At 44.9% G+C, this 25,299-nt stretch overlaps 1 protein-coding gene and 1 pseudogene across 6 annotated transcripts in view; one reads left to right on the top strand and one right to left on the bottom strand.

Moving 5' to 3' along the window:
- Positions 1-11,330, top strand: part of NSD2 (nuclear receptor binding SET domain protein 2) — a 158,159-nt gene extending 146,829 nt beyond the window's left edge. For 4 of the 5 annotated variants that reach the window (XM_089510936.1, XM_089510935.1, XM_089510934.1 and 1 more), the window contains 4 exons: positions 2,253-2,394; positions 2,677-2,783; positions 5,359-5,563; positions 10,329-11,330. In XM_089510936.1, coding sequence (XP_089367062.1) covers positions 2,253-2,394; positions 2,677-2,783; positions 5,359-5,563; positions 10,329-10,597 — 723 coding nt within the window. In that variant the 3' untranslated portion in view covers positions 10,598-11,330. The remainder of the gene's footprint in view (positions 1-2,252; positions 2,395-2,676; positions 2,784-5,358; positions 5,564-10,328) is intronic. The other variant, XM_089510937.1, reaches the window with a different exon arrangement.
- A 7,823-nt stretch (positions 11,331-19,153) lies between these two features.
- On the bottom strand, positions 19,154-25,283 carry LOC149319019 (coiled-coil domain-containing protein 157-like; annotated as a pseudogene). Its single transcript, XR_016279919.1, has 10 exons — positions 25,029-25,283; positions 24,434-24,717; positions 23,272-23,446; positions 22,221-22,830; positions 21,943-22,020; positions 21,220-21,410; positions 20,459-20,897; positions 19,835-19,977; positions 19,670-19,749; positions 19,154-19,412 (listed from the first exon to the last, which is right to left on the bottom strand). The product of XR_016279919.1 is annotated as a coiled-coil domain-containing protein 157-like (transcript).
- Between the last annotated feature and the right edge of the window lie 16 nt (positions 25,284-25,299).

The raw sequence follows: 25,299 nt of genomic DNA, 5'->3' as shown, positions 1-25,299 counted from the left end.
ACCTAAAGATCTGAGAGTTTGGTCCTATAGTTCCAGGATCCCGCCCCCCCCAAATCATTGTTTTTCCATCCAAAAAGGAGAACTGACTCTTCTGGAGCAACAGTTCACCTTTTAGATATATTGCAGGGCTTTAATGTACATTGTAATATCAAAGATGCCTGTTTTACTAAACCAGAGGTGGTATCAAAAGTGGACTTATGCTACTTTGGGTTTTGTTTCTTGGGTGTTTTTTTTTTGGGGGGGGGGGTTGACCCCCAGGGCTCTTAGGGCAGAGCATTGGCTTCTGAACCTACCACAGTTGCCACACCTGATCTACATAGTAGTTTTAGTAGTATCACTGATACTCTGGTACAGTGGGCCCTTGGTATCCTTTGGTTCTAAGGCCACCCGTGGTTACCTAAACCAGTGGTTAAATATGATGGCATAGTAAAAAAGGTGTTTGTGACAGGGGAGGCATGAAACAGTGGGGGGGGCCATCGCCTTTCTCCCTCACTAGACACAGCTTACCAGGAAGAACTGGGCACCAGGGGGCTGGGAGAGGCCATATAACTCACAACACTAAGTCTGGAAGAATTGAGAGCTGGAGGTAGAATGTGGGGAAAAGGAAGGAGCAAAACAGACACCGAGGAAGAAAGCTTAAAAAGGGAAGAAGATAGATTACAAGGAGGGGCGGGACCTGAGAGAGGAGAAGAGACAAGATGCCAACCAAGGGAAGTGAAAAAAAATAAAAACAGGAAAAGAGTCTGGAGAGGGAAAGGCAGACAGGTGAGTGAAGCCAGACCCAACAGCTGGAAGGAAGAATGGTGAAAGGGAGAGTGAAGGTTGGACAAGGGAAAAAAAGGGGCAAAGCAGCTGGAAGAAAGGATGTTGAGAGGCTTGGAGGGAGATAGCAGCCCAGGAGAGGAGGGAAGGAAAGGCTGACAGGTGGAGCCTGAGTATTGAGGCAGAAAAGGCAAGCTCAGAGAGAGGTGGGCAAGAAACACTTATCTGGGAGCCAGCCAGGATGAGCGAGAACTACAGCTCCTGTCCAAAGCAAGGACTCCCAAAGACAATGCCAAGGCTTCCAGGCCCTCCATGGTATGTTGCCCAGACACCTCCAGAGATAGTGAAGTCCCCAGAATGTGATACACTAGGGGAGTGGATGCAGATATAAATGTTTGGAGAAAGACAACTGGAAGAGTTCCAAAAAAGTATTGGCTGGAAAGTGGCATGGCACCACCCTGAAACTGACTTGATTGGCAGAAGAGGCACTTGCCTTCAGAGAGGTGCATGACAGGAACACTTTACAGGGAAAAGGGGAGGGGGTAAAGCTGCTGCCTGCCCTTGCCTTATTCCTGATTAAAGAGTGAATCATGCTGTGAAGTCTTGTGTCGCTTATCTCATATGGCTCTCCAATCAAGAGCTGTCTTCCCCACCTCTGGTAGCCAGTGTGGAGTCACAGTGTATTTTGTATAAAATGATAAATTAAGATTTGCTTTTTGGAATTTATATATATATTTTCAAGCTATGGCTGGTTGAATGTGTGGATAAGGAACTGGTGGCTAAAGAGGGCCGACTATATTTATCCATTCCTTCTGCTGCACTTTAAGCCTGATGATTTTCCTCTTTATTCTATTTTCATTCCAAATACTTGTTGCCTACGTTCTTCCACCTTTGTTTTTGGCTGTCAAAATTTTGGACAGCTCTATGAGCCTTGCCAAAACATTAATTTTCAAAACCTTAATTTAACCAATCATAACAAATAATATAAATTACCAGAATTTCCTTTTTATTATAAAGTTATGTTTCTTTCAAGAATACAGAAAATCTCCCCTCCTGTGGTTATTTTGTTTAGATGTATAGCCCGCGCTATCCTTAATGATCAAGGCAGGTAACATAAATCTTTAAAATTTGTACAGAAACTAAATAATGTAAAGTTATTTTCATCACTTGTTTTGTATGTATAAAAAGCATTTTATACTAAATGCAATAGCTGAGAAAAGTAATGTCCGTAGTTAGCTACACAGTCTCAAATATCTTTGGAAGCATGCTTCATGGAGTGTAATTCCCTTTCTCTCTTATAATAGTTTGGTGCCTTCCATCAAGGCTTCAGTGTGCAAGCTAGTTAAAATATTTACCTGTATACGTATTGTATTGGAGTGAAAAACTATAAACAAAACTTGCAAGATTGGTTGTGTATTTCTGTTAGAACAGTCATGTTTAAATAATGTTACATTAATGAACTTTCATTTTGTTTCACTCCTGATTCTTAGGACCGCATAATTGATGCTGGACCCAAAGGAAATTATTCTCGTTTTATGAATCACAGCTGCCAGCCAAATTGTGAGACTCTGAAATGGACAGTACATGGTGACACTCGTGTGGGGTTATTTGCTGTGCGTGATATTCCAACAGGTACATGCTAGCTTTTAAAATTACAAAATCCTTACTGTGGCTCATTTCCTCCTGTGCACCCAGCATGAGAAATGACTTGAAGTTGGCACCGAGGAAAACACAGAAGCTGCAACAAGTACAGTTTCTGACATCTGGGCTGCTACTTTTTCTAGCTTTCTCACAGCTTATTTGGTCTTACATATCCACTGTGTAGATACAGGGGGAATCCTGTAGTTAATGTATTGATGTTTTATTTTTTAATGATAAATTACCATAATCTCTTTCTTGTTTTCCTCTACTCAGGAACAGAACTGACATTTAATTACAATCTTGACTGTCTTGGGAATGAAAAAACTGTGTGTAAATGTGGTGCTCCAAACTGTAGTGGCTTTCTTGGAGACAGACCAAAGGTACATAGAGAGTGCAATGCATTGAACATTTCTTCGGTTTCTATATCTAATTCAAGTTCTCATGGTGGTATACAACTGAACTGACAGACAATTAGCAATTGCCAATAACTTCAGATACACTCAGCAACCCTCAAATACTATTAGAAGAAAAGAGTGCAAACCAATTTCAAAATTCAAATTTCTTAAAGATTTTCTTAAAGAAGGAGCTTGGTTTCCACATCAATTATTTGTTCATCTTTCTCCTGAAAATGTAGTTTCATAACCACGATGTTATTATATTAACCTTTATTTATAAAGCGCTGTAAATGTGCTTCATTGCATGCTTTATCTTACATGGTATAGCTTAGCTTGAGGTCCCTGCCTTATATAGGCAAGTGAGCACAATTTTCAAATGTTGAGACCAACCCTCCATTTTTGAAGTTAGTATTATATATACTCTCAGAAAACAGCTTCCATATCACAAAAATCATTTTCCAGAAGAAAAACTAGTGAAGTTCATTTTTAGAGAAAAGAAAAGTAACTTCCCCTGGAGCTTCAATATAGGGAAACCCTAGAGACTGTGCTTCAAAGCACAAAGCTGCTTTTTGAAATTATAGCTTTGTACTCTAATTCCCTGATTATTATTGCTCAGAGACTAGTAACTGCCTTCATAGAAATAAAGATAGTGCTGGTATCTGACATGTCATTTTGTAGCATGCCAATGTCCTATGTGTGTGTGTGTGTAAAGCTGGGAAGAGCAGAGCCCAAAATAAGTGAGGTGACCCCTTTTATTCCTCCTTTTCCCCTCCCCATATCCTCTCCCTCTTTCTTCCTTTACACCTAGCAGACTGCTGGGGAAGGAGTGGAACTTGCTTGCAGAGATCTGAACTAAGCACTTCAGAGGGCTTTTGAAATTATACAGACAGCTTCATGATATCAGGCCAAAGCCCACAGGACCTTAGTTTAGATTTTCATACAATGTCATAAAAATCAGGTTGAATTGCTACTTCATGGATTTGATTAAGGATCTAATCTTATACAGACATACTTAGCCCCCATACAGACAGGCCAAAATAAAGCTGCTTCGGGCCACTTTGGAGTTATGCTGTTTAAATTATGCTTGTGTCCTAAGGACTGGAGCACAGCTTTTGTGTAGCTTCCGGACTCTTAGATCGCATACATAATTTAAACAGCATACCTCCAAAGTGGCCCGAAGCAGCTTTATTTTGGCCTGTCTGTATGGAGCCAAAGTTAATAAAACCTCTGAAAGAAGCTCCTTTTTCCACAGTTGTTTTGCACATGACCAGCCCCATCCTTTTCTTGCTTGTCTTGGCGGGAAGTTTTTCAGCATCATTGGCATTGGTAGGCTTGTTAAAGGAGGCAGGAGAAATGTAAACTTTTAGGATGGTGTTGCAGCAGCACATCTACAGTAAACAATGCAATAAAGTAGGAAAAAAGTGTGATTCTGCTCTAGCTGATCCTATAGTAGCTGTATGTATTAGCCTGCAACAGCGAAGGTAAAGAGCAGATGCCTCCAGAGCCCTTTACTGAGCCTGCCTTAGCAGCCAACCCAGCATATTTTTTAAAAATACATAGATCTCTGTCTTTGGCTACCAAAAGTGGAAATTATAAAAAGAGTAGCCTGATGAAAGAAAAGGTAATTCCTGGATTTTGAGAAAAGCCTTAAAGTTCAAAGTGTTTTCATTCACTTATGCAAGGGTTCCCTGGTCTGATTGCTTCATTTTACCTGTGCATATTGTTAGTTTTGGATTTAAAAGTTGGTGAGGCTGTTAAATTGCTCTTTTTTTGTGGTGTAGGACTATCCCTATTCTTCCTATGTTATTTTAGCCTCTGGTACCAAATTTTCTGTTAAAGAAGTCAGGAACACAGCTATTTTGTCAGTTGAGGTATATATGTAGTTTCCTTGGAATCTACTTGTGATAAAAGACAGACTGCCATATTCTGTACGAAACCTGTACCAAACCTCTCTTCCAATACATGTCTGTGGTAATTACGTTACAGTGTCAGATGTTCAAATGGATGTGTTGATCTTTCCAGATATAAAAGCCTGTAGCTTTTTCACTAGATTTAAATGTTGTATACTCATGTACAAGTCTAGAAATTTTAGTGAAAAATTGACCCAGAAAACCTGAGTCAACGTTATCCCTAGGTCAATGTAAGTACTGCACATTAACTCTTATTAAAAATGAACATTCCCCAGGTGAAAGGCAAGAGTGAAATCTGTCCTGAGTATATACGGTACTCCTAACTGTTGCTTCCTGTTGATGAGGAAAGGTTATCAATTCCAGACCAAACATATACACACAATTGTGGTCACAGAAACTGCCATCTAGCATCTATCTTGTCTGACTGAGTCTCTAGTATCACACTGGCTAGTTTGCTAAACACTTTTTAAAATCAGAAAATGTTTGCGAGACTGCTACCCATGGTGGTCTCATCTTAGGACTGAAAACTGGAGGTCTGCATCTTATAAATATAAGGGACAGTACTTCATTTTTGCTCACCTCTTGATTTGAGAATCTGTCATTTTACATTATATTTATATTTGTGTGTATATATATACATATATATATAGAATTCATCTTCTAATGCCTCAGAGGAGAAAGGAAAGAAGACCAAAAGAAGAACAAGGAGGCGTAAAACAAAGAGCAAAGCAAGGAAGAAATCTGAGGATTACTGTTTCCGTTGTGGTGATGGAGGCCAGCTTGTATTATGTGACAGAAAATCTTGTACGAAGGCATACCATCTCTCTTGCCTTGATTTAGTAAAGCGCCCTTTTGGTGAGTAAAGATCAGGCATAATTTAGTAAGCTCATTAAGTTACTAACAATAATTATTGATCCTTTGGTAATCTCTAGATCTTGGCAATTTTTGCCAAGAATATTCAACTTTACCTAATTGTACCCCCACAAAAACAACAATCTAGTAACAAATCTTGCAAGAGTTTATATATTTCTTTGGACTTGGAAATACTAAGGAATTGCTGTAAAAGATCCCGATATGTCGTTGTCCAGTTAGAAACAAAAGAAACAGCAGGAACTTCATCAATTGTAACAGTTGTAGAACAGATTCTTTGTCACTGGAGGCTTTGATGACATCTGTGGGTACAGCTAGGACAGAGAGTTAGTGCATCATTTATACATACTCTGAAATCTGCAGACTAGGTTACATTATAATTGTGTCTGCTTTTTTTTTTTTAACTTCTCAGAAAATTCAACTATGTACAGATCCAGGTGCTAGATTACTAGCAGGGACTGTGAAGGCTAAATATTTTGCTAGGTCTAATTACCCTGCCTACTAGTCTCTGTCAATGGAGAAGGAGCCATCCATGGATGGACTTTCTCCTGTTGCTGGCCAGACAAGGCAAGGGATCATTATGACCTTATTAAGACTCAAGACTAGATCTATAGCAGATCTTTTACCGTCTTTTACTATAGTATTTCAATAATAATAATAATAATAATATTTATTTATATCCCACCTCTCTACAAAAAGCAATCAGGGTGGCTTACAAAGTTAAAATATACAGTCCAAACCCTCAATCCATCCCCCCTTAAAATACAATTAAACAGTGTGGAATTAAAAACATAAAACATACTTTAAAAAACAATACAATAACTGTGGTAAAGTCGGAGGTCAGCAGTCAGATTTTCCTTCCGACGGCCAGAGAACTATTCAGGAAAGGCCTGCCGGAAGAGATCCGTCTTTATAGCTTTTAAAAGCTGTTTACAGTAGTAATATGACGGATCTCGTCCAGCAGGCCATTCCACTATCTGGGAGCAACAGCTGAGAAGGTCCTCTGGGAGGTCATTGACAGCCTTGTTTGTCTCTATCACTTTACTGTTTTGTTATTTCCTTTTAGTCTGCTGACGTGCGCCCTCATTTCTCTATTTCTCTCAACTTTTTTCTACTGCTGCCTCCTGCTGCCTTATACCAGTTGTTAATCGTTAAAACCTGATAGGGATGGAAGCTGTGCTCCTACCCTAAATGTTACTGTGTCTTTCCGGTCTTTCAGAATTTAGATAGGTTGTGACTAATAGGAAGGAGTTCTCATGGCACCCTCACTGAGAATGCTACTCAGCTAGTTATGTGCTTATTTTATTAATGCTGCTCTCCCTTACCTACCCCAGAAACATAAGCTTACTAAGCAACATATGTTTACTGAGCTTTATTTATATTTGACAATGTTAATGACCATCTGCTTCACACCGTGTCTGCATCAATTTATAAGTAATGCTCAGTTCTTTCAGTGGTACAGCTGCCTTCTACATTTTCAGTGGCCAACTAGTTCCCTGCATCTTTGTGTCAGGATGCTCCAGAAATTACTACACCCATGACCCCCAATCACTCCTCTTCTCATTCGACTAAATCTGCTAGACCCACAAATGATCAGCTATAGACGCCTAGGCTCAAGCAAAAAAGAAGGCAAAAAAGACCCACAAAAATCCACCTTCATATCACTCCCCCAGCCAGCATCCACATCATTACCAATACCAAGACACTGCTTGTACTCATCCAGTCTGGCCTCTCCGATTACAATTTCAGAGAGAGCCACAAGCAATGACCAACTGGTTTTGGAGGAGCCTCAAATGGCACACTCCCAGTCTGATCAATCTGAGCAGTATATCTAGCAGTTGCAACTTCCAGACCATCAACCTTCACATCCACTACCTCCACCACAATGACAAGGTCCCATTCTCAAACCATTGTCCCTAGTCCACACTGTGTGTCTCACATTCTTGGTCCCAGGAATCTGGCTCTTGAATTTGGTCTCTCTCGATCGGGCATGCATCAGCACTCTCCTTCTCGCCTGGGTTGGTCTTGATCTCAATTCTGATCTAGTACAAACTAACAATTTAGTCCTGATCCCAGACCTGGCGCTTTCACTCTTGGTCCCGCCAATCTTGATCCTGATCATTACAGTACCTATCCTAGTTTGAGATCAGCAAATATTGTTCAAATCTGACACGCCCATTGTCTATTACTATACTTGGCATGAACCATCTAGAGATTACTTACCATACTGGTAGATGAAGGAAATGCTGTGCATATTGCATATCCTGATTTTAGTAAGGCTTTTGACAAGTTCCCCCATGACATTCTTGCAAACAAACTAGTAAAATGTGGATTAGGCAATGCAACCCTTAAGTGGATTTGTATGTGTGTCTGTATGTGAATAACAAAATGAATTTCAACACAGAGAAAGGTAAAGTACAAAACTGAGGGGGGAAAATGAAATGCATGATTGGGGGCACCTGGCTTAAGGAGACAACATGTAAAAGGGATCTAGGAATCCTAGTAGACCACAAGTTGAACATGAATCAACAATGTGACACGGCAACTAAAAAGACTAATGCAATTCTAGGCTGTGCATCAATAGACATATAATGTCTAGATCAAGTGAAGTAATAGTGCCACTCTATTCTGCCTTGGTCAGTTCTCACCTAGAATACTGTGTCCAGTTCTGAGCACTATAATTCAAAAAGGATATTGAAAAGCTGAAGCATGTCCAGAGGAGGCAACCAAAATGGTGAAGGGTCTAGAAGCCATGCCTTATGAGGAGAGACTTAGGGAGCTGGGTATGTTTAGCCTGGAGAAGAGAAGGTTAAGAGTTGATATGATAGCCTTGTTTAATATTTGAAGGGATGTCATATTGAAGATGGAGCAAGTTTATTTTCTGCTGCTCCAGAAAATAGGACTTGGAACAATGGATGCAAACTACAGCAAAAGAGATCCCACTTCAACATTAGGAGGAACATCCTGACAGTAAGAATGGAACACACTCCCTCAGTGAGTGATGGAGTCTACTTCTTAGGAGGTTTTTAAACAGAGGCTGGGTGGCCATCTGTCAGGGATGCTTTGATTTGAGTTCTTGCATGGCAGGAGGTTGGACTGGATGGCCCTTATAGTCTCTTCGAACTCTATGATTCTATACCACGATGCCTACCGATACTCACTTCATGCTATAACAGGCATTCTCGACACCACCAATGCCTGTGGACTTGACTTTCTAACTCCAGGACTCGGGGTCGTTGCTGAAACCACACAGTCTCCAACTTGACACTATGGGGGAGGGGGTACACTCTATGTTCCCCTTCTTGTTCCTGACTTAGCCTGTCTCATGTCTTGAGCACCATCACCTTCTCAAATATCCTACCTCTTCTTCTCTTGAGACAATCTGCAATATCCATTCCTCTTTGTAATGTTCAGTCAGCTGGTTCCAAACCTCCAGCTTAAACTTTTAATGTTGAAGTTGACATTCTTAGTTGTTGTCAAGATTGTCCAACATATCTCACCTTTGAACATAGCTTCTTACCTAAGGATGTCCATTGCCTGTTGCCTTCTATGTTGAGTGTATGTTCCCATTCCATAATTTGCAGAAGTGTTCCCAGTTTTAGGAAGGCATGAAATGAACCTTTTCCATGTAATCTCAGTTTTCCCTAGGGGGGTGCTGTATTACAAGCTGGATAAATTGTCATTGTCATCACTAACTTGGGGCACTTCAACCAGGGCAGTTGTTGCTATCGCAGCTTTCATCCATGGGGTTCTTCTTGGCAGGCAGCAATTTGTTCTCGCACTAGACTTGTTACAGTGAGCAGTTCTCGTAAACTTATTGCTATCATCAGTGTGACACATACACACCCCATTACAGTGGACCCTTGTTAACTTGATGTGTTTTATTGTTGTAACCCGCCCGGATTCTTCGTGATTGGGTGGACTAGAAATAAATCTATATTATTATTATATTATATATTGTTATACGCTGGGATTTGGTTCCAAGATCCCCTGTGGATAACAAAATCTGTGGATGCTCAAGTTCCATTAAATATAATGACATAGTAAAATGGTGTCCCTTATAAAAAATGGAAAATCAAGGTTTGATATTTGAAATTTATACTTTTTTGGAACATTTTCAAACCATGGATGCTTGAATCCATGTATAAAAAAATCTGTGTATAAGAAGGGCTGACTGTACAATCAATACAGTCACATATCCTTCCCTCCCTCCTCGCTATAGATGCTTCTCACAAGGTTCTTCCACTTGGTTCATCAGTAGCAGTTGTTAAGAATTGAGCAGCAGCAATGCCTTTTTAGTGTGCTCTTTGAGGATGAGGCTGCCTCCCACCAAAACTTTTCTCATGTCTACAACATTCCAATCAGGGTTTAGGACATGTAGAAGACCTACAGGTGTTGCTGCATACAGATGACCATCCAAAAAACCCCATAGTTACGGGTTATGATTATTTATCCTTCCAACTCTATGGGATGGTACTGTTTTATTAGTTGTGCCTGTTACTTGAAGTGATGTGTAATGAGTAATTACATATGACATAGTTTAAGTATAACTGATATTTCTTCAAAGGAATGTAAACTAAGGTTGTTGTTGTTGTTTTGATAATTAACCTGGCATGAAAGAAGAAACCACATTAGAGTTGCTCTCATTTTCCAAACCACTGTTAATATTATACAGTCTTATACAGTTCAGTAAGAGTGATGTATTTTATGCAAATATTTCTGGACTCACTCTATTCTTTTCTCATGGCAGGAAAATGGGAATGTCCTTGGCATCACTGTGATGTGTGTGGCAAGCTTTCTGTTGCCTTTTGCCACTTCTGTCCAAACTCTTTTTGCAAAGATCATCAAGATGACGAAGTGCTTGATTCTAACTTAAGTGGACAATTGTTCTGTTCAGACCATATTGGGGAGAACTTTGCAGAAAAGAAGATGAAAAGAACTGCTAGAAGAATGACCACATTGAAGGCTAAGAGAAGACAAAGAAACAAGTGGAAGAAGGTGGAATGTAAATTGTATTAAACTGCAGTTTCTGCTGCCTGTAGATAAGTTGTGAATAGAGTCAGGAAAGGACACATATTTTACACATGTGCAAGAATGGGTTTAGGGGAAACATTTTAATCCACTGAGCCAATCACAGCAGGGCATACTGCTGTAACTGCACTGATCATGAGCTGTGGCATGCCAAGTTCAAAAACTTCCAGGAAAAACCAGGTTTACTCTCCAGTGATAATGACAACACTTGAACTGTTAGGAGTAAAACAATTATCCCCAGTATTTCCCAGTTGGAGGTCTATTGATTTCCAACTAATTAACGTGTATACATTTGGCATAGGTTTTGAAATTGTAGTCACCATCCATGTTTTTAAATAGTACTTGAAAGATGTGATTAACTTTTAAACTGAAATGCTGTGGGGAGAGCTGACTGCCTCCTTGAATTAAGTGTGGCATGAGAAGGTATCCTATAATTTAGAGGACAAAGCTGAGTGTACCCCACATGCATTCAACATGGTCTTTTCCACGTGAAGGATATTTGGTTTTCTTCAGAGTTTTTGTTTTATTGTAGTAGTATTCTATCAGGGAATAAAAATATGAGGAATAGAAGAAACATACAGTGTGCTAAATTGTGGGAAGCTCTGAAAGAAAGTCCTATTTCCTGTTTAACTTCAGCTAAACAAAGTGATATATGACCTAGGTCCACCTGTAAGCTGATATTAAAATTTGTGCCCAATTTTTAAGATTGTATTTGCATAATAAAAACCTTTCAAAATCAAATTAAAATAAGTTAATTGGTGATTCTTCAAAAGAACAATGACTGTCTGCCCTAGATAAATGCCTATTACGTATATAAAAATGTTGTAGGAGAAAAAAGCCCATTACCTCTGAAATTTATTTTTAGTTTCTATTACTGTTTTCTATTAGATTTTTTGCAAATAATTGTTCCCTTTTTGAGGTATTTCTTTACATATATATATACGAAATATATATATACGCATATATATATACGAAAGTTCTCTCTCTCTCTCTCTCTCTCACACACACACACTATATATATATATATATATATATATATATATATATATATATATCAGCATACACCAGTTAGAGAACAGCATATGCCTGTGGACCACAGGCTGAACATGAGTCAGCAATGTGATGTGGCAGCTAAGAAAGCCAATGCAATTCTGATCTGCAACAATAGCAGTATAGGTGGACGAAAGTGATAGTACAACTCTATTCTGCTTTGGTCAGGCCTCACCTGAAATATTGTGTCCAGTTCTGAACACCACAATTCAAGAAGGATGCTGACAAGCTGGAGCGTGTCCAGAAGAAGGCAACAAAAATGTTGAAAGGTCTGGAAACTATGCCCTATGAGGAGCAACTTGGGGAGCTGGGCATGTTTAACCTGGAGAAGAGAAGGTTAAAAAGTGACCCAATAAACATATTTAAATATTCAAAGGAATATTATTGAAGATGGAGCAAGCTTTTCTGCTGCTTCAGAGACTGGTACCCAGAGCAATAGATTCAAACTACAGGAAAAGAGATTCCCACCTAAACATTGGAAATACCTTCGTGATGATAAGAGCCGTTTGAAAGTGGAACATGCTGCCTCAGAAAGTGTGGAGTCTCCTTTGGCAGTTTTTAAACAGAGGCTGGATGGCCATCTGTCAGGAGTGCTTTGATGGTGTATTCCTGCATGGCAGAGTGGGGTTGTATTGGATGGCTCTTGTGGTTTCTTCCAACTCTATGTATTCTCTTAGGCTTCTAATCCAAATATCTTCAATCAGAAATATGAAAAGAGAAAAACAATTGATAATAACATGCCTTCATGCTGACACTGGCTTATGACAATCCTATTCTAGGCTTTTCTTAGGAATATTTATTCAGTGTTTTGCCATTCCCTTTCTCTAAGGTTGAGAGAGCATGACTTGCCCAAGGTCATCCAGTGGGTTTTCATGGCTGAACAGGAATTCAAACCTGGTTTCTGGGGTGAGTAGGGTAGCTATGGTTTACAAAGGCCAGAGTACCTGTCAGGGAGCTGAGCCATATTGACTGTATATACCAGAGCCTGAAAACTAGGGATAAACTGGTGATTCTGTTAGTTCCATCCACCGCTCTGCCTATCAGACTTCCTAGTTGAGCTCACTGGCCTCGAAGCAGTTGTTGGAGTCCCCCAACAATTTCTGAGCAACTTATATACCATCGGAGAATAGCTTGTCAGCTGCAGTTCAGGTGTTTATGGTACCCATGACACATGGGTTTCCCAGTTGGTTTGAGGGCCTACACATTTGGCAGGTCACATCCTTGATGTGGTCTTCAGCTCAGAATATATAGATCTGTGGGTGGAGGTGACTGATGCCTCCATGTTGTCACGGACAGATCATTTTCTGGTCTTGGCTAGCGTCACAGCAGCAATCTGGCCCTACAGGTGTGAAGGACCTATTAAAATGGTCTGCCCGCGAAGGCTAATAGATCCCTTGAGATTCCAAGAAGCCTTATATGGCTGACATTACTGATGACTGTTGAAGCTCTGGTTGAACCAGAATCTAACCAGGGCTATTGACATGGCCATCCCCAAACATCTTGTACAACCAATTTACAAACAAGCTCCTTGGTATACAGAGACTCTCAGGGAACTAAAAGAAGAAGAATGATGACTAGAACTCAGATACCTGAAAACTTATGTGCGACAAGACATGCTATAGAGAACATATTTGTTCCTATAAAGTGGCAATACCTGCAGCAAAGAAGGCTTTCTTTTCTGCACATATTGCATCTGAAAATTCACATCCAATTGAGCTGTTCAGGGTGACTCAGGCACCCTTCCTCCAAAGCCTACCTTAGAACCATCAGTAGCTCACTAAGACACTTTTAAGAACCATTTTGCAGATAAAACCTCACATAAGAACTGACTTAAATGCCATCATTTGAATGGAGGTCAATAAGGAGCTATCCAGGGACTGTGAGTGGACTTACACTGAATCAATTTTAGTTGGTTAGTACAAACTGCTGGAACAAGTAAAGAAGACAACTTGCTTTCTTGATCCCTGTTGCTGGTCATCCAGGGAAAAGATGCAGTTAGGCTTCAAACACAAAATATCATCATCTCTCAGGGAGGGGCACTTTCCATCCTGTTTAAAAGAAGTGGTTAGACCACTGCTGGAAAAGCCATTTCTGGATCCTCTGGACCTTTATAATTACAGGAATCTTCCTTTTTTTGGACAAGGTAATTGAGAAGACAGTGGACTTCCAATGCTATGACACACACTTTCTTGGCCCATTTCAAACCAGCTTCAGAACGATACGGAAGCTGCCATGGTCTCCTGAATGAATGGTCTCCATCTTAATACTGACAGTGGCAGTGCATTCCTATTTGTGCTCTTGGACCTGTTGGCGACATTCGCTACCATCAACCATGGTGTCCTGGAATGCCTGGAGGAGTTGGAAATTGGAGGCACTGTGTTGCAATGCTTTCAGTCCTATCTCTCAGGCAGGTTCCAGATGGTGGTGCTGTTATATGGCATACCACAAGGTACTAATCTATCCCCAGTGCTATTCAACATCTACATGAAACTGTTGGGAGAGAATCTGGAGGCATGGGGTGGGATGCTATCAGTACACTGATGACACCCAAATATACTTCTCCATGTCTTCAAAAACAGCTTCAGCTAAGGATAGTGTGCTCCTCTGAATGAAAGCTTGGAAGAGATAATTATGTGAAAACTAAATCCGGTGAAAACAGAGGTGCTTATTATCAATGGATACAAGTCACAGGAAAAGAGATTCCACCTAGACATTAGGAGGAACCTCCTGACAGGGCAGTTTGACAGTGGAACACACTCCCTCGGAAAGTGGTGGAGTCCCCTTCCTTGGAGGTCTTTAAACAGGCTGTTTTGATTGAGAGTTCCTGCATGGCAGGAGGTTGGACTGAATGGCCCTTGTGGTCTCTTCCAACTCTATGAATCTATGATTCTGATGTCTGAACTGGAACAACCATTAGCCTGGGCAGCCAGACTGATTATGGGTACATCCAGGAGTGATCACATGACACTGAACTTAAAGGGCACTACACTGGCTGCCAATTAGTTTCCAGGCAAAGTATGAAGTGTTGGTGGTGCTGTTATATGGCATGCCACAAGGTACTAATCTATCCCCAGTGCTATTCAACATTACATGAAACTGCTGGGAGAGAATCTGGAGACATGGGGTGGGATGCTATCAGTACACTGATGACACACAGACATTCCAGGACACCAAGTGTTAAAATCCTATATGGTTTGGCTCCAGGTTACCTATAGGATTGGCTCCTCCCATATAATCAACGTCATACGCTCAGGTCCTCTGGAAAATCCTTGTTCCAACCAGCCAGGAGTAGATTAGCAATGGTTTCCCAGAGGACATTTTCATCAAACTGGAAATGGGAACAGATGGCAGAAAGGTAGCACTTAATGGATGTGAGGCACAGCCTCGAATCCAAAAGCACCATCAGGAACTCCAGCACCACCGGAGTCGTAACCTGAGCTCTCTCTCAGTGAGGAACGAAAGGAACCTCTTCCATTTTGAAGCGTAGGACTTCTGGGTAGCAGATCTCTGGGCAGCCAAGATGACTGTCTGTACCGAGGGTGGCAGCGAGGCTAGGGACGAAGCCTCCAAGTTACCAGCGGCAAGCCGTCGATGTCCGGATGTCGAACCTGGCTGTCCTGGAGAGTGAGGAGATCGGGGCAGAGGTTGAGACAGGAAGTTTCTCTGGGAAAGGTGCAGCAGGGACGGAAACCATGGCTGCCTCGTGTCAGGGTAGTTAAAGTAGTCTCAAAATTGAATATTTCTGCAGTGTGTTTTGGACCTGTGTCATAATTCAAAAAGGATGTTGAGAAACTGGAGCATGTCTAAAGGAGGGTGAATAAAATTGTGAAAGGTCTTGAAACCATGCCCTATGAAGAACGGCTTAGGGAGTTGGGGATGTTTAGCCTGGAGAAAAGAAGGTTAAGAACTGATATGATAGCCCTGTTTAAATATTCGAAGGGATGTCATATTGAGGAAGGAGCACACTTGTTTTCCGATGTTCCAGAGAACAGGACCCGAAACAATGGATGCAAACTACAGGAAAAGAGATTCCACCTCAACATTAGGAGGAGCTTCCTGACAGTAAGGGCTGTTCAACAGTGAAACACACTCCTTCCTCGGAGAGTGATGGAGTCTCCCTCCTTGGAGATCTTTAAACAGAGGATGGCCATCTGTTGGATATGCTTTGATTGAGAGTTCCTGCATGGCAGGGGGTTGTACTGGATGGCCCTTGTGGTTTCTTCCAACTCTAGGATTCTATGAAAATAATCTAGTGAGGGGCCTCATATGTCCTTCAACATCCACAACTGCAGTACTGGTTTTCTTCCAGGAAAAAGATGGGACTTTGTGGTTGGTAACCAACTACTGCAAATTGAATGATATATGCAACACCAATAAGTACCCCATTCCCCTCAAGGGGGATCTGAGAGATGTGTATTTCCAAGTTAGGATCCTGGAGGGGCATGAGCACAAGATGAGCACATATCTAGTGATGCCGCTTGGGCTAGTGGAGGTTCCAGGATTTTTTATGAGACTGGTGAACCAAGTGTTACATGATGATTTATTGTTCAAGTGGGTGCTGGTATACCTGGATGATGTGCACATCTATTCCCAAGATCTAGAGCAGTGATGGCAAACCTTTTTGAAACTGAGTGCCCAAACTCAGAGGTATCTCTTCACCGGGTGGCACTGGATGCCAGGGGTGGGACTTCCTCCTTCTGGGGGTGGGACTTCTTCCTTCTGGGGGTGGAACTTCTTCCTTCTGGGGGCAAGGCTTCTGAGGAGGGGCTTCCACCTTCCAAGGGAGGGACACCTGCCCTCTGGGGGTGGGACTTCCAGGGAAAACCCCAAGGCAAACTCTCTCAGCCTGAGGCTAGCAGTAGCAAACCTCTGATGAACCTTGCCAGGAAAACCCCATAATATTTTCTCCTTAGGGTCACCATAAGTTGGAAGCAACTTGAAGGCACCACACACACAAGTCATGCTCTTTCAGCCTTCAGCAAACTTCCTCTGAAGAAACTTAGAGTTGTCCTAAGTTGGGAAAGACTTCAAAGCACTCAAAAATAGAGGCAAAACACATGCTCTCAGCCTCAGATGTTGGCCATAGCAAAAAGAAGAAAAAGCCTCTGATAAAACCTTGTCAAAAAAAAACCCCTTGGATTGCAATAAGTCAGAAACAACCACAATCCTGCTCAAAATGGAGGATCTTTTGGATAGCCTCCTGGACAGAAAAGCCACATATAAACCAAATAAAATAAGTAAAATACAAATAAATAAATTCCTGTTGGTTATTCCCAACTAAAGAAAAATCACTGAATGAACAAGTAAGATTCCACCGATTCGGCGGCTCTAATCTAGGCTGCAACTACACTGTAGAAGTAATGTTGTTTGAGACCCCTTTAACTGCCATGGCTCCATCCTACAGAATCCTGGAATTGGTAGTTCTATGAAGCACCAGCACTCTTTTGCAGAGAAGGCTGAAGTAAAACTACAAATCCCAGGACCCCATAGGCTGGAACTACAGCACTGAAAAATTGCATTATTTCTACAATGTAGAATAGAGGATGATAAAAAGGAGCCAGCATAGTGTTTTGAGCACTGGACAACTTTGTAGACCAGCGTTCTCATCCCTGCTTGGTCTCAGTCTCAAGGGATGGCAAGGGCAAAACTCCTCTAAAGAAAATGGCCAAGAAAACCCCCAGTATACGGTTGACACATAGGTCAGAAAGGACTTGAAGGCACACAACAGCCCTTTACAGCTCCCCCTTGGACTTAGTGCAGCAGTCTGCCCAATATATTTATACACACACACACACACACACACTCCTACCCACTCATATATACACTCACACATTTCTGCCAACCCACACATATACATACACAGAAACACACATGCATACATCCACACCCATCCATATACATATCCATATACATATATATATATATATATATGCCACACATACACATATATACACCAACACATCTATTTATATATAACGCACTCTCTCTCACACACATGCACATCCACCCACAGATACATACATATCTATAGATATAGATATAAATTGGAAACGGCTTGCAGGCACACAACAACAAGCATTTTAAAAGCACAGAAGATACAGTCAGGCAGCACGGTTCAGTGATTTGAGTAGTGTGCCTGGAGACCAGAGTTTGAAGCTCATCCATAGAAACCCATTTGGTGATCTTGGGCAAGCCACACTCTCTCAGCCTCAGGAAGGATCATGAAAAACTTTGCCAAGGAAACTCCATGACAGGTTCACCTTAGAGTTGCCATTGTCAGAAATGACCTGCAGGTACACAACAACAACCTTCTCTGCCTCTCTGAGATGTAGAGGGAGGCGGAGCCTGTCAGTTTGAATCCCCACATGGCCATAAAATCCCACTGGGTTTCCCCTTGGGGAAATCACACTCTCTCAGCCTCAGGGGAAAGCAATGGCAAAGGCAAAAAAATCCCTCTAAGGTACAAAACATACTGCAGAGTTAATCCAGTTTGAGATTGCTTTAACTGCCCTGGCTCGCTGCTAGGGAATGCTGGGAATTGTAGTTTCCAGCTTCAAAAGGAGCCACATTAACACACCCACACCCCAATCCCCGGGTTTCCTTTGCAAGGCACATTCTCTCAGCTTCGAAAGGGGCCACAATAACACACACACACACACACACCCCATTTGAACAAACCTTGTGTCCCACATAGGAAACAGTTCACAAACAACAACAACACTAGCCCTGTCTCTAAGGGAGAGATGGAGTGGGAGCCTGGGAGTTTGAATTCCCACATGGCCAGAAAACCCCACTCCATGCATCCCAGCTTGGCCATGGAAACCCACTGGGTTCTTTCTCTCTTGGGAAATCAGTCTCAGAGAATCAGGGGAAATGAATGGCAAATAAAATAAATCTATTCTGAAAGCCCCATAATAGCTTCACCTCAAGGTCAGCATAGGTTGGAAACGGAGTTACACAACAACAACCACCACCACGTGGCGGGAGGCTTCCTCCTCCTCCCCTCCTGCCTTTCTCTTCCTTCCTCTTTCGCCTCCCTTTTTTCTCTCCCTTCCTGCTCTTCAATTCCCAGAATTCCTTAGCATTGAGCCAGGGCAGTTAAAGCGGCCGCAAAGTACAGTAGATTATTTCTGCAAAGTGTGTTTTGGACCTGAAAGCCCCATGATAGTTTTGCCTCAAGGTCGCCATATGTTGGAAACGGAGGCACACAACAACAACCACGCGGTAGGAGGCTGCTTCCTCCTGCTGCTGCTTTTACCCCTGCCTTTCCCTGCCTTCCTTCTCCTTTCTCCTCTGTAACTTTTTTCTGCCTTTCTCTTCCTCCCGCCTCCGCTGCCCTTCTGGCCCTGGAGTTTGCCTCCAACTCTCACTCCCTCTCTCTCTCTCTCTCACACACACACACACACAAAACCTCCAGCCCCAATTTCTTCCTTGTGCTCCCCTCTGGACACACACACACACTCTCCCCTCCCCGCTCCGGAGGAAGAGCTGCTGTTATTTTTGCTGCTCTCCTGCCACTGAGGCAGCAGCAGCAGCAGTGGGCGAAGCTCCTCCGGGAGGGAGCTGGACCAGGCAAGCAGTGGCGCTATAGGTCTCCCGCGGCTCCGGCCAGGGCCAGTGCCTTCCTTGGCCTTCCCTCTCAGCCCTCCAGAGCCCTCCCTGGCGGCGCTGGGCCTGGTAAGTCCGGCCCGCGTGCCCGCCGCCGGCCCGCCACACATGCCCCACCCTCTTCATGGCGGTCCTGACAGTGTGCCTGCGGACAGGGCTTGGAGTGCCCATGCGGGCATGCGTGCCATAGGTTCGCCATCACAGCTCTAGGTCCTCCAGGGCAACTCTATGGTCAACGTCCGGCAGACACTGACCATAGAACTGCATTGGAGGAGCTACAAAGGCTTAGCAGAGTGTCCTCTCTAGGAATCTCTATGGCTTTCAGTGCGACTTTCAGTCTCCTTTCTTACCCCGTCGCCAAACCTTTTCTGCGTCAGAGGCGCTACAAAACCATCTACTCACCCCATTGGAGAGCACGGCCCACCATTTTCGTATGGGTCGTCTGCGTCAGATGCGATCCACAGCTGGGTTGGCAGCATAATCTAAAGAGAGATGTTCCCGCTACACCTTGGCATCCAAGAACCAAGGGTCTTCCGCCTGGACCGCTCACTGGGACCCCACGCTCACCTTTGTTTCTTCCCATAGTAGCGTGGCCTCCTCCATCTTCGCCAGGGCAGCGCGCAGCCGCGTGTTCTCCTCCTCCAGGACGCTGATCCGGATGTTGTTGGCCCGGAGCTGCTTCCCCATGTCTTCCATGACGTCCCCGGTGCCTGCAAAGCGGCACAAGGAAGCCAGAGGTCAAGACAGGAGGACATGATATGGCATCACGCTCTCTCACCACAAATGTCCCTTTCGGGGCATCCTTGGCTGCTTAGGTCCTTCCCTGGCTTCCTAAAGATCATGTTCTCGTGTGCCTTCAACTAAGAGCAACCTCTCCTGTTCCAATATTGCCACCTAGCATCCCATGTGTCAATGAGATGTCATCAGGAAAACGAATAACTTCATATTCGCTGGGGTATATATATAAATACATATGTGTGTGTGCGTGCATGTATGCATATATATATATATATTGTGCTTGAGGTCCTACGAATGCAGAGAGGATTAATTTTGTTTCAAGAATTGATACGATTTTCTCCCAGGAAGGGATTCAATGAGAGCCTTTTTTCTGGCATATGCTGGAAGCTGTGCATGACGCACCCACGCATGAGGCGTGCTTACTGTATGCGCCTTGAGAGACCCAGTCCTTACCTTCAAAGTGTGCCTCCACAGGGACATGAAGGTCTGGGTACAACACCAGCAACCTCTCCCTCTTCTTCGTCTCTCAGACCAGTTCCCCCAGCTCCGAGATGGTCCTCCGCAGCTCAGAGGCGCACTGCTCCATGCGCAGCTTCTCCTGCTCTGCTTTCTCTATCAGCCTCTGCATTGAGACAGGAGTGTGGTTAAATCCCCCCCGCCGGACGCTATGCCTATGGAGGACAAGGACAAGGGTCTGCCAATGCTGACCACTGACCTGCTGTTCCTCCAGCCGACGCTGGGTCTGCTGCCTCCCTTCCTGCATCTCCTTCACGCTCTCCTTCATCAGGACATGCGCCTCTTCGCTGTCGGCCAGGCCGGCCCTCAGCTGCTCGCACTCCTGGTCCAGGAGGTCCAGCTGCTGCGTCAGGGCTCTCTGCTTGGCCTGGAGAGACTTCCGGAAGCAAGGGAAAGAGAAGGGCGACTGTAGCATCCCCATGTGCAGCAATGTCCAAACTCTGGCCCTCCAGGTGTTTTGGACTCCAGCTCCTAGCATCCCAGACCACTGGCCAAGGAAGCTGGGGCTTCTGGGAGCTGAGGTCCAAAACACCTGGAGGACCAGAGTTTAGACACCGCTGCCCTAGACATGAGCGCCTTCATGATGCCCTTGACTGCAACCCCCATCATCCCCAACCAGCGAGAGAAGGCATAGAGTTGTCGGTGAGCAGATGGAGGAAACAAAACGCAAGTTGGCCCGACAAAAGGGAGGTCCCCACCTCTTTGTGCCGGAGCACGCTCTCCACCTTGGCCTTCTTCTTGTCCAGCTCAGTCGTGGCCAGTCCCAGCTGCCTCTTGACCGCCTCCAGCTGACCAGCCAGGACCTCCAGCCGCTTCTCCCAGCTCTCCACTTCGGCCTTGTCCACCATCTTCATGCGCATCTCCTGCAGCAGATCCCCTTTGGCCTGCTCTGTGGAAGGCATGGCGGTTTAGGAGCGGACCAGGAGGAGGACCCATTCCTGTGCACCACTCAATGTTGTTAGACTATAAGCCCCAGCAGGCTTCGCCAATCGCTTTGCTGGCCTGGGTTGGCAGAAGCTGCAACTCGGCAACCGCCTGTGCAATGCCCACCTTGGCATAGGACAACTCAGAGGCACTCTGCAGCTCTCCTACTGCAACTCCCAGCATTCCTTGCCATCGTTTTCGCTGGATAAGGCTATGGATGCTGCGGCCCAACAAGACTAAGAGGGCTGCCAGGTTTCCACTTCGGTTGCCCAATAAAGCCAAAGTCCCTTGCGCATGCCAAGGTGAAATGTTATGGGGAAAGGAACATGTCTTTGCTCCACAATGGCATCTCCTTGCTCAGCTCCAGAGAGAGAAGGATCAAAACATGGACCACCCTCTAAAAAGATGTCGCCTTGTAACTGTGAGAACATGATGCACCGGGAAGGATTTTGCGTCTCGAAGTACGCAGCGGACATGGCACCTTTCCTTGTCCTTACCCAGCTCTTGGATCGTGGCTCCATGCGACCGGAGCTTCTCTTTCACGGTGGAGACGGTCTCCTCCAGGGAAGCAGCCTCTGCAAGAAGCCAAGAGGTACATAGCTACTGAAGCAGGGAACACAGAAGGTGGAAACTGGTGGCCCATGGGTGCTGTATGATTCCAGTTCCCATCAACCCAGCCACCTTGGCCCAGGTGTCCAGACAGCTGTCTGGAAGAGGGAGGATTCAAAGACATAACAGTGGATTATCACTGTGCAAAGTGAGAGGCTCTACTCACTGTCCTGGATGTCCTCCTTCTCCTTCTCCAGCTGCGCCACAGTCTGCAGGATCTCCTGGTGCCTCTGCTCAAACAGCAGCCCTGCCTGCTTCCTCTGTTCCTCCTGTGCCTCCTTCTCCTTCTGGAGATGGCCTTCGAAGGCCTCGATCCGCCTCCTCATCTCCTCCTCCTGCTCCCGGGACGCTTCCAGCTCCTCCTTCAAAGGGCCGATGAGCTCCGTCAGCATCTGGAGGTGTTTGCTGATCCGGGAGAGGTCCTTGTTCTGCTCGGAGGCCCAGTAGCTGATGTCCATGGCGGTCAGGGGTCTGTGCTCGAGGGTCTCCCCTAGTGTCCCCAGGAACTTGCCCAGAGACGATGGGAGGTTCTGGCTGGCGCACATGCCGATGATGGCGTGGCCCGCTTCCCGGAGGCTGAGCTGGGTCTTCTCGCAGGTGGACTTGGCCTTGGAGCGGTCAGTGCGGTCACCACCACTGCCGGCGGACGAGGCCAGCGAGAAAGCCTAGAGACCCGGTATGGTCACATCTGACTCTGAACGCTCGTAGCAAGAGCTTTTCACGCGTGTGTCCTCTGTCCGGGACGGGCTGGGAGCTCCATCTTCGCGGCCCTTTTTCTAGGCGTGGAAGAATAAAAGGTGGTGTCAGCTGGGAACAGTTTTGAACTGGGTCACAATGGGATGGGAAGGGAGGAAGGCGAACCTCCGTTTGGATGTTCCCTTGAGGCTGAGAGAGTGGGACTTGCCCAGGGTCGTCCGTGGGTCTCATCCCTCACCTTTGTATAGGATATTTGTGGATCGTCCCCACACCTTGTCATAAAAACCCAACGAAGGGAGAAACCTTACACTTCTCTGTGCAGGAACAGGGGAAAGCCTATTGGGGAAGGAAGGCATGCCAAACCAGGGCCCTGAAACTGTTGTTGTGGGACAACTTTGTCATTAATTTGCGGAGGAAGGCCATATTAATTTGGGGTTGGGAGCTGAGCCCTCCTAGCCTAGCATTGTAGAGTCAGCTCCATGTGCAAAAGATGCCTCCTTTCCTCAAGCTCCTTTCCTCACCTCCTTCGCCAGCTGCTGGTAGAAAGCACCCAGTTTCACCATGCTCTCCCAGTACGTCCGTGCCGCCATCCCAATCGACATGGAAGGCCCTGTCGCGGCGGATGATGGCGAGGTGGCTTCCTCGTGGACCAATCTCCCTGCATACGCTGTGAAGCTCTGGAGCAACAGCAGCAACCTTTGTTGAGACAGAAAGGAAAGACCATCAACAATAAATGTGCCACGATAGGACCAGAATGGGGGAAACGATCCTATAAGCAAGACACAGATTTGAGGAATGAATTACGAGTTGAACCTCCCTTGTCCAAAATGCTTGGGATATGTTCAGGATTTGGGTTTTTGTTGTTTTTTTTGGCTTTGGGAACATTTGCAAATATGTAATGAGAGATATTGGGGATGGGACCCAATTCATGCTCAAACATAGCCTGAAATTCAGTAATTCAGACTTATGTTATACCTTATAAAATACATCTCTAGGAATCTCTAGGTCCTCCAGTGCAACTCTATGGTCAACGTCCGACAGACACGGGCCATAGAACTACCCTGGAGGAGCTACAAAGGCCTAGTAGAGTGTCCTCTCTAGGAACCTCTAGGTCCTCCAATGCAGCTCTATGATCAATGTCCGACAGACACTGACCATAGAACTGGCCTGGAGGAGCTACAAATGCCTAGTAAGAGTGTCCTCTCTAGGAATCTCTAGGTCCTCCAATGCAGCTCTATGGTCAACGTTAACTCAAAGTTGCACAGAAAGACCTAGAGATTCCTAGAGAGGACACTCGACCAGGCATTTTTGCTCCTCCAGAGCAACTCTATGGTCAGTGTCTGTCTGACATTGACCACAGAGTTGCCCTGAGGACCTAGAGGGGTACTCTTACTAGGCCTTTGTAGCTCCTCTAGCTCATTTCTATGGTCAGTGTCTGTTCGATATTGACCAGAGTTGCATGGGAGGACCTCCAGATTCCTAGAGAGGACACTCCATTAGGCTTTTGTAGCTCCTCCGGCAGAACTCTATGGTCGATGTCTGGCAAATATTGACCACAGAGTTGCACCGGAGGATTTAGAGAGTCCTAGATGTTCTCTCAGTGTTGCAGTTTTTCCACATTCATGGGGGCCTTGCGCCCCTGACCCCAGTGAATACAGAGGGACCGAGCGTATTTCTTTTCACCTGTCGATGATGAGCTCCAGGAGGACGATGTGGGAACGTGTGCTGAGTTCGGGGTCGTCCTCCGCAAAACCGTAGCAAAGGCACCAAATCCAGGTCGCAGGAGGCCTTGTCGGGGAACTTCCAGGAAGGGTAGCGCACGACGCCGGCTTGGGAGAAGACGGTCACCACCATCCCCTGCAGGTCGATGATGCCCTCCTGCAGGCTTTCCTTGCGTTCCTGGTCAACCGCCAAACCCAACATGGCGGTGTTGGCGTTGGCGTCCAGTTGACGCGGAAGAGATGTTCCTGCGAAAAGAGGAAAGGCATGGTGAGCCACAGGCGGCAGCAAAGAGACACCTATGTGCAGCCTCTAAGTGGCGCTATGCGTCGTCCGCCATGATCTCTTTGGGGACAATGCGTATCAAACTATGTGGGAGACTTTGAGTGTGGAGTGGCCCATTAAAGTGCTTTTTGCAATGCAGTACAAGAAGATCCATTGGTTTTTGCATTGTGTTTAGTAGACACTCAAGGAGGCACTCTGCCCATGCTCAGAGGCACCCTAAACAGAGAGTGGAAGAAGGGAGGTACTGGTGCCCAAGGTGCAAAGCCCAACATACCTGCCCCAAAAAATCACCGCCAGCAGGCTTCCCCTCGCCCGCTAGGCCTCTGCTGCCATGGCAACGGGGAAAGCTGTACGGGCCCTGCCCCCTTTTCACGCTAGGGGGCTCTTGTGTGGTAAACTCCTCCCTCCTTTAACGTCTTCAAGTGGGCGTGGTTATCCTTCCTCAGTCTACATAACATTAAGGAGGTGTGGCTCTCGTGTCCCATGCTCCTCCCTTATTCTGACGTCACCAGAGTTAGTGGTTATCCTTCCTCTGCTTATGTCTC

The sequence above is a fragment of the Sceloporus occidentalis genome, unplaced genomic scaffold (assembly GCF_023333645.1).
Source record: "Sceloporus occidentalis isolate IW3139 unplaced genomic scaffold, rSceOcc1.0.p SCAF_2, whole genome shotgun sequence".
Classification (NCBI taxonomy): Eukaryota; Metazoa; Chordata; class Lepidosauria; order Squamata; family Phrynosomatidae; genus Sceloporus; species Sceloporus occidentalis.
The sequence above is the reverse complement of the archived record's forward strand: the minus strand, read 5'-3'. Positions and strand labels throughout refer to the sequence as shown.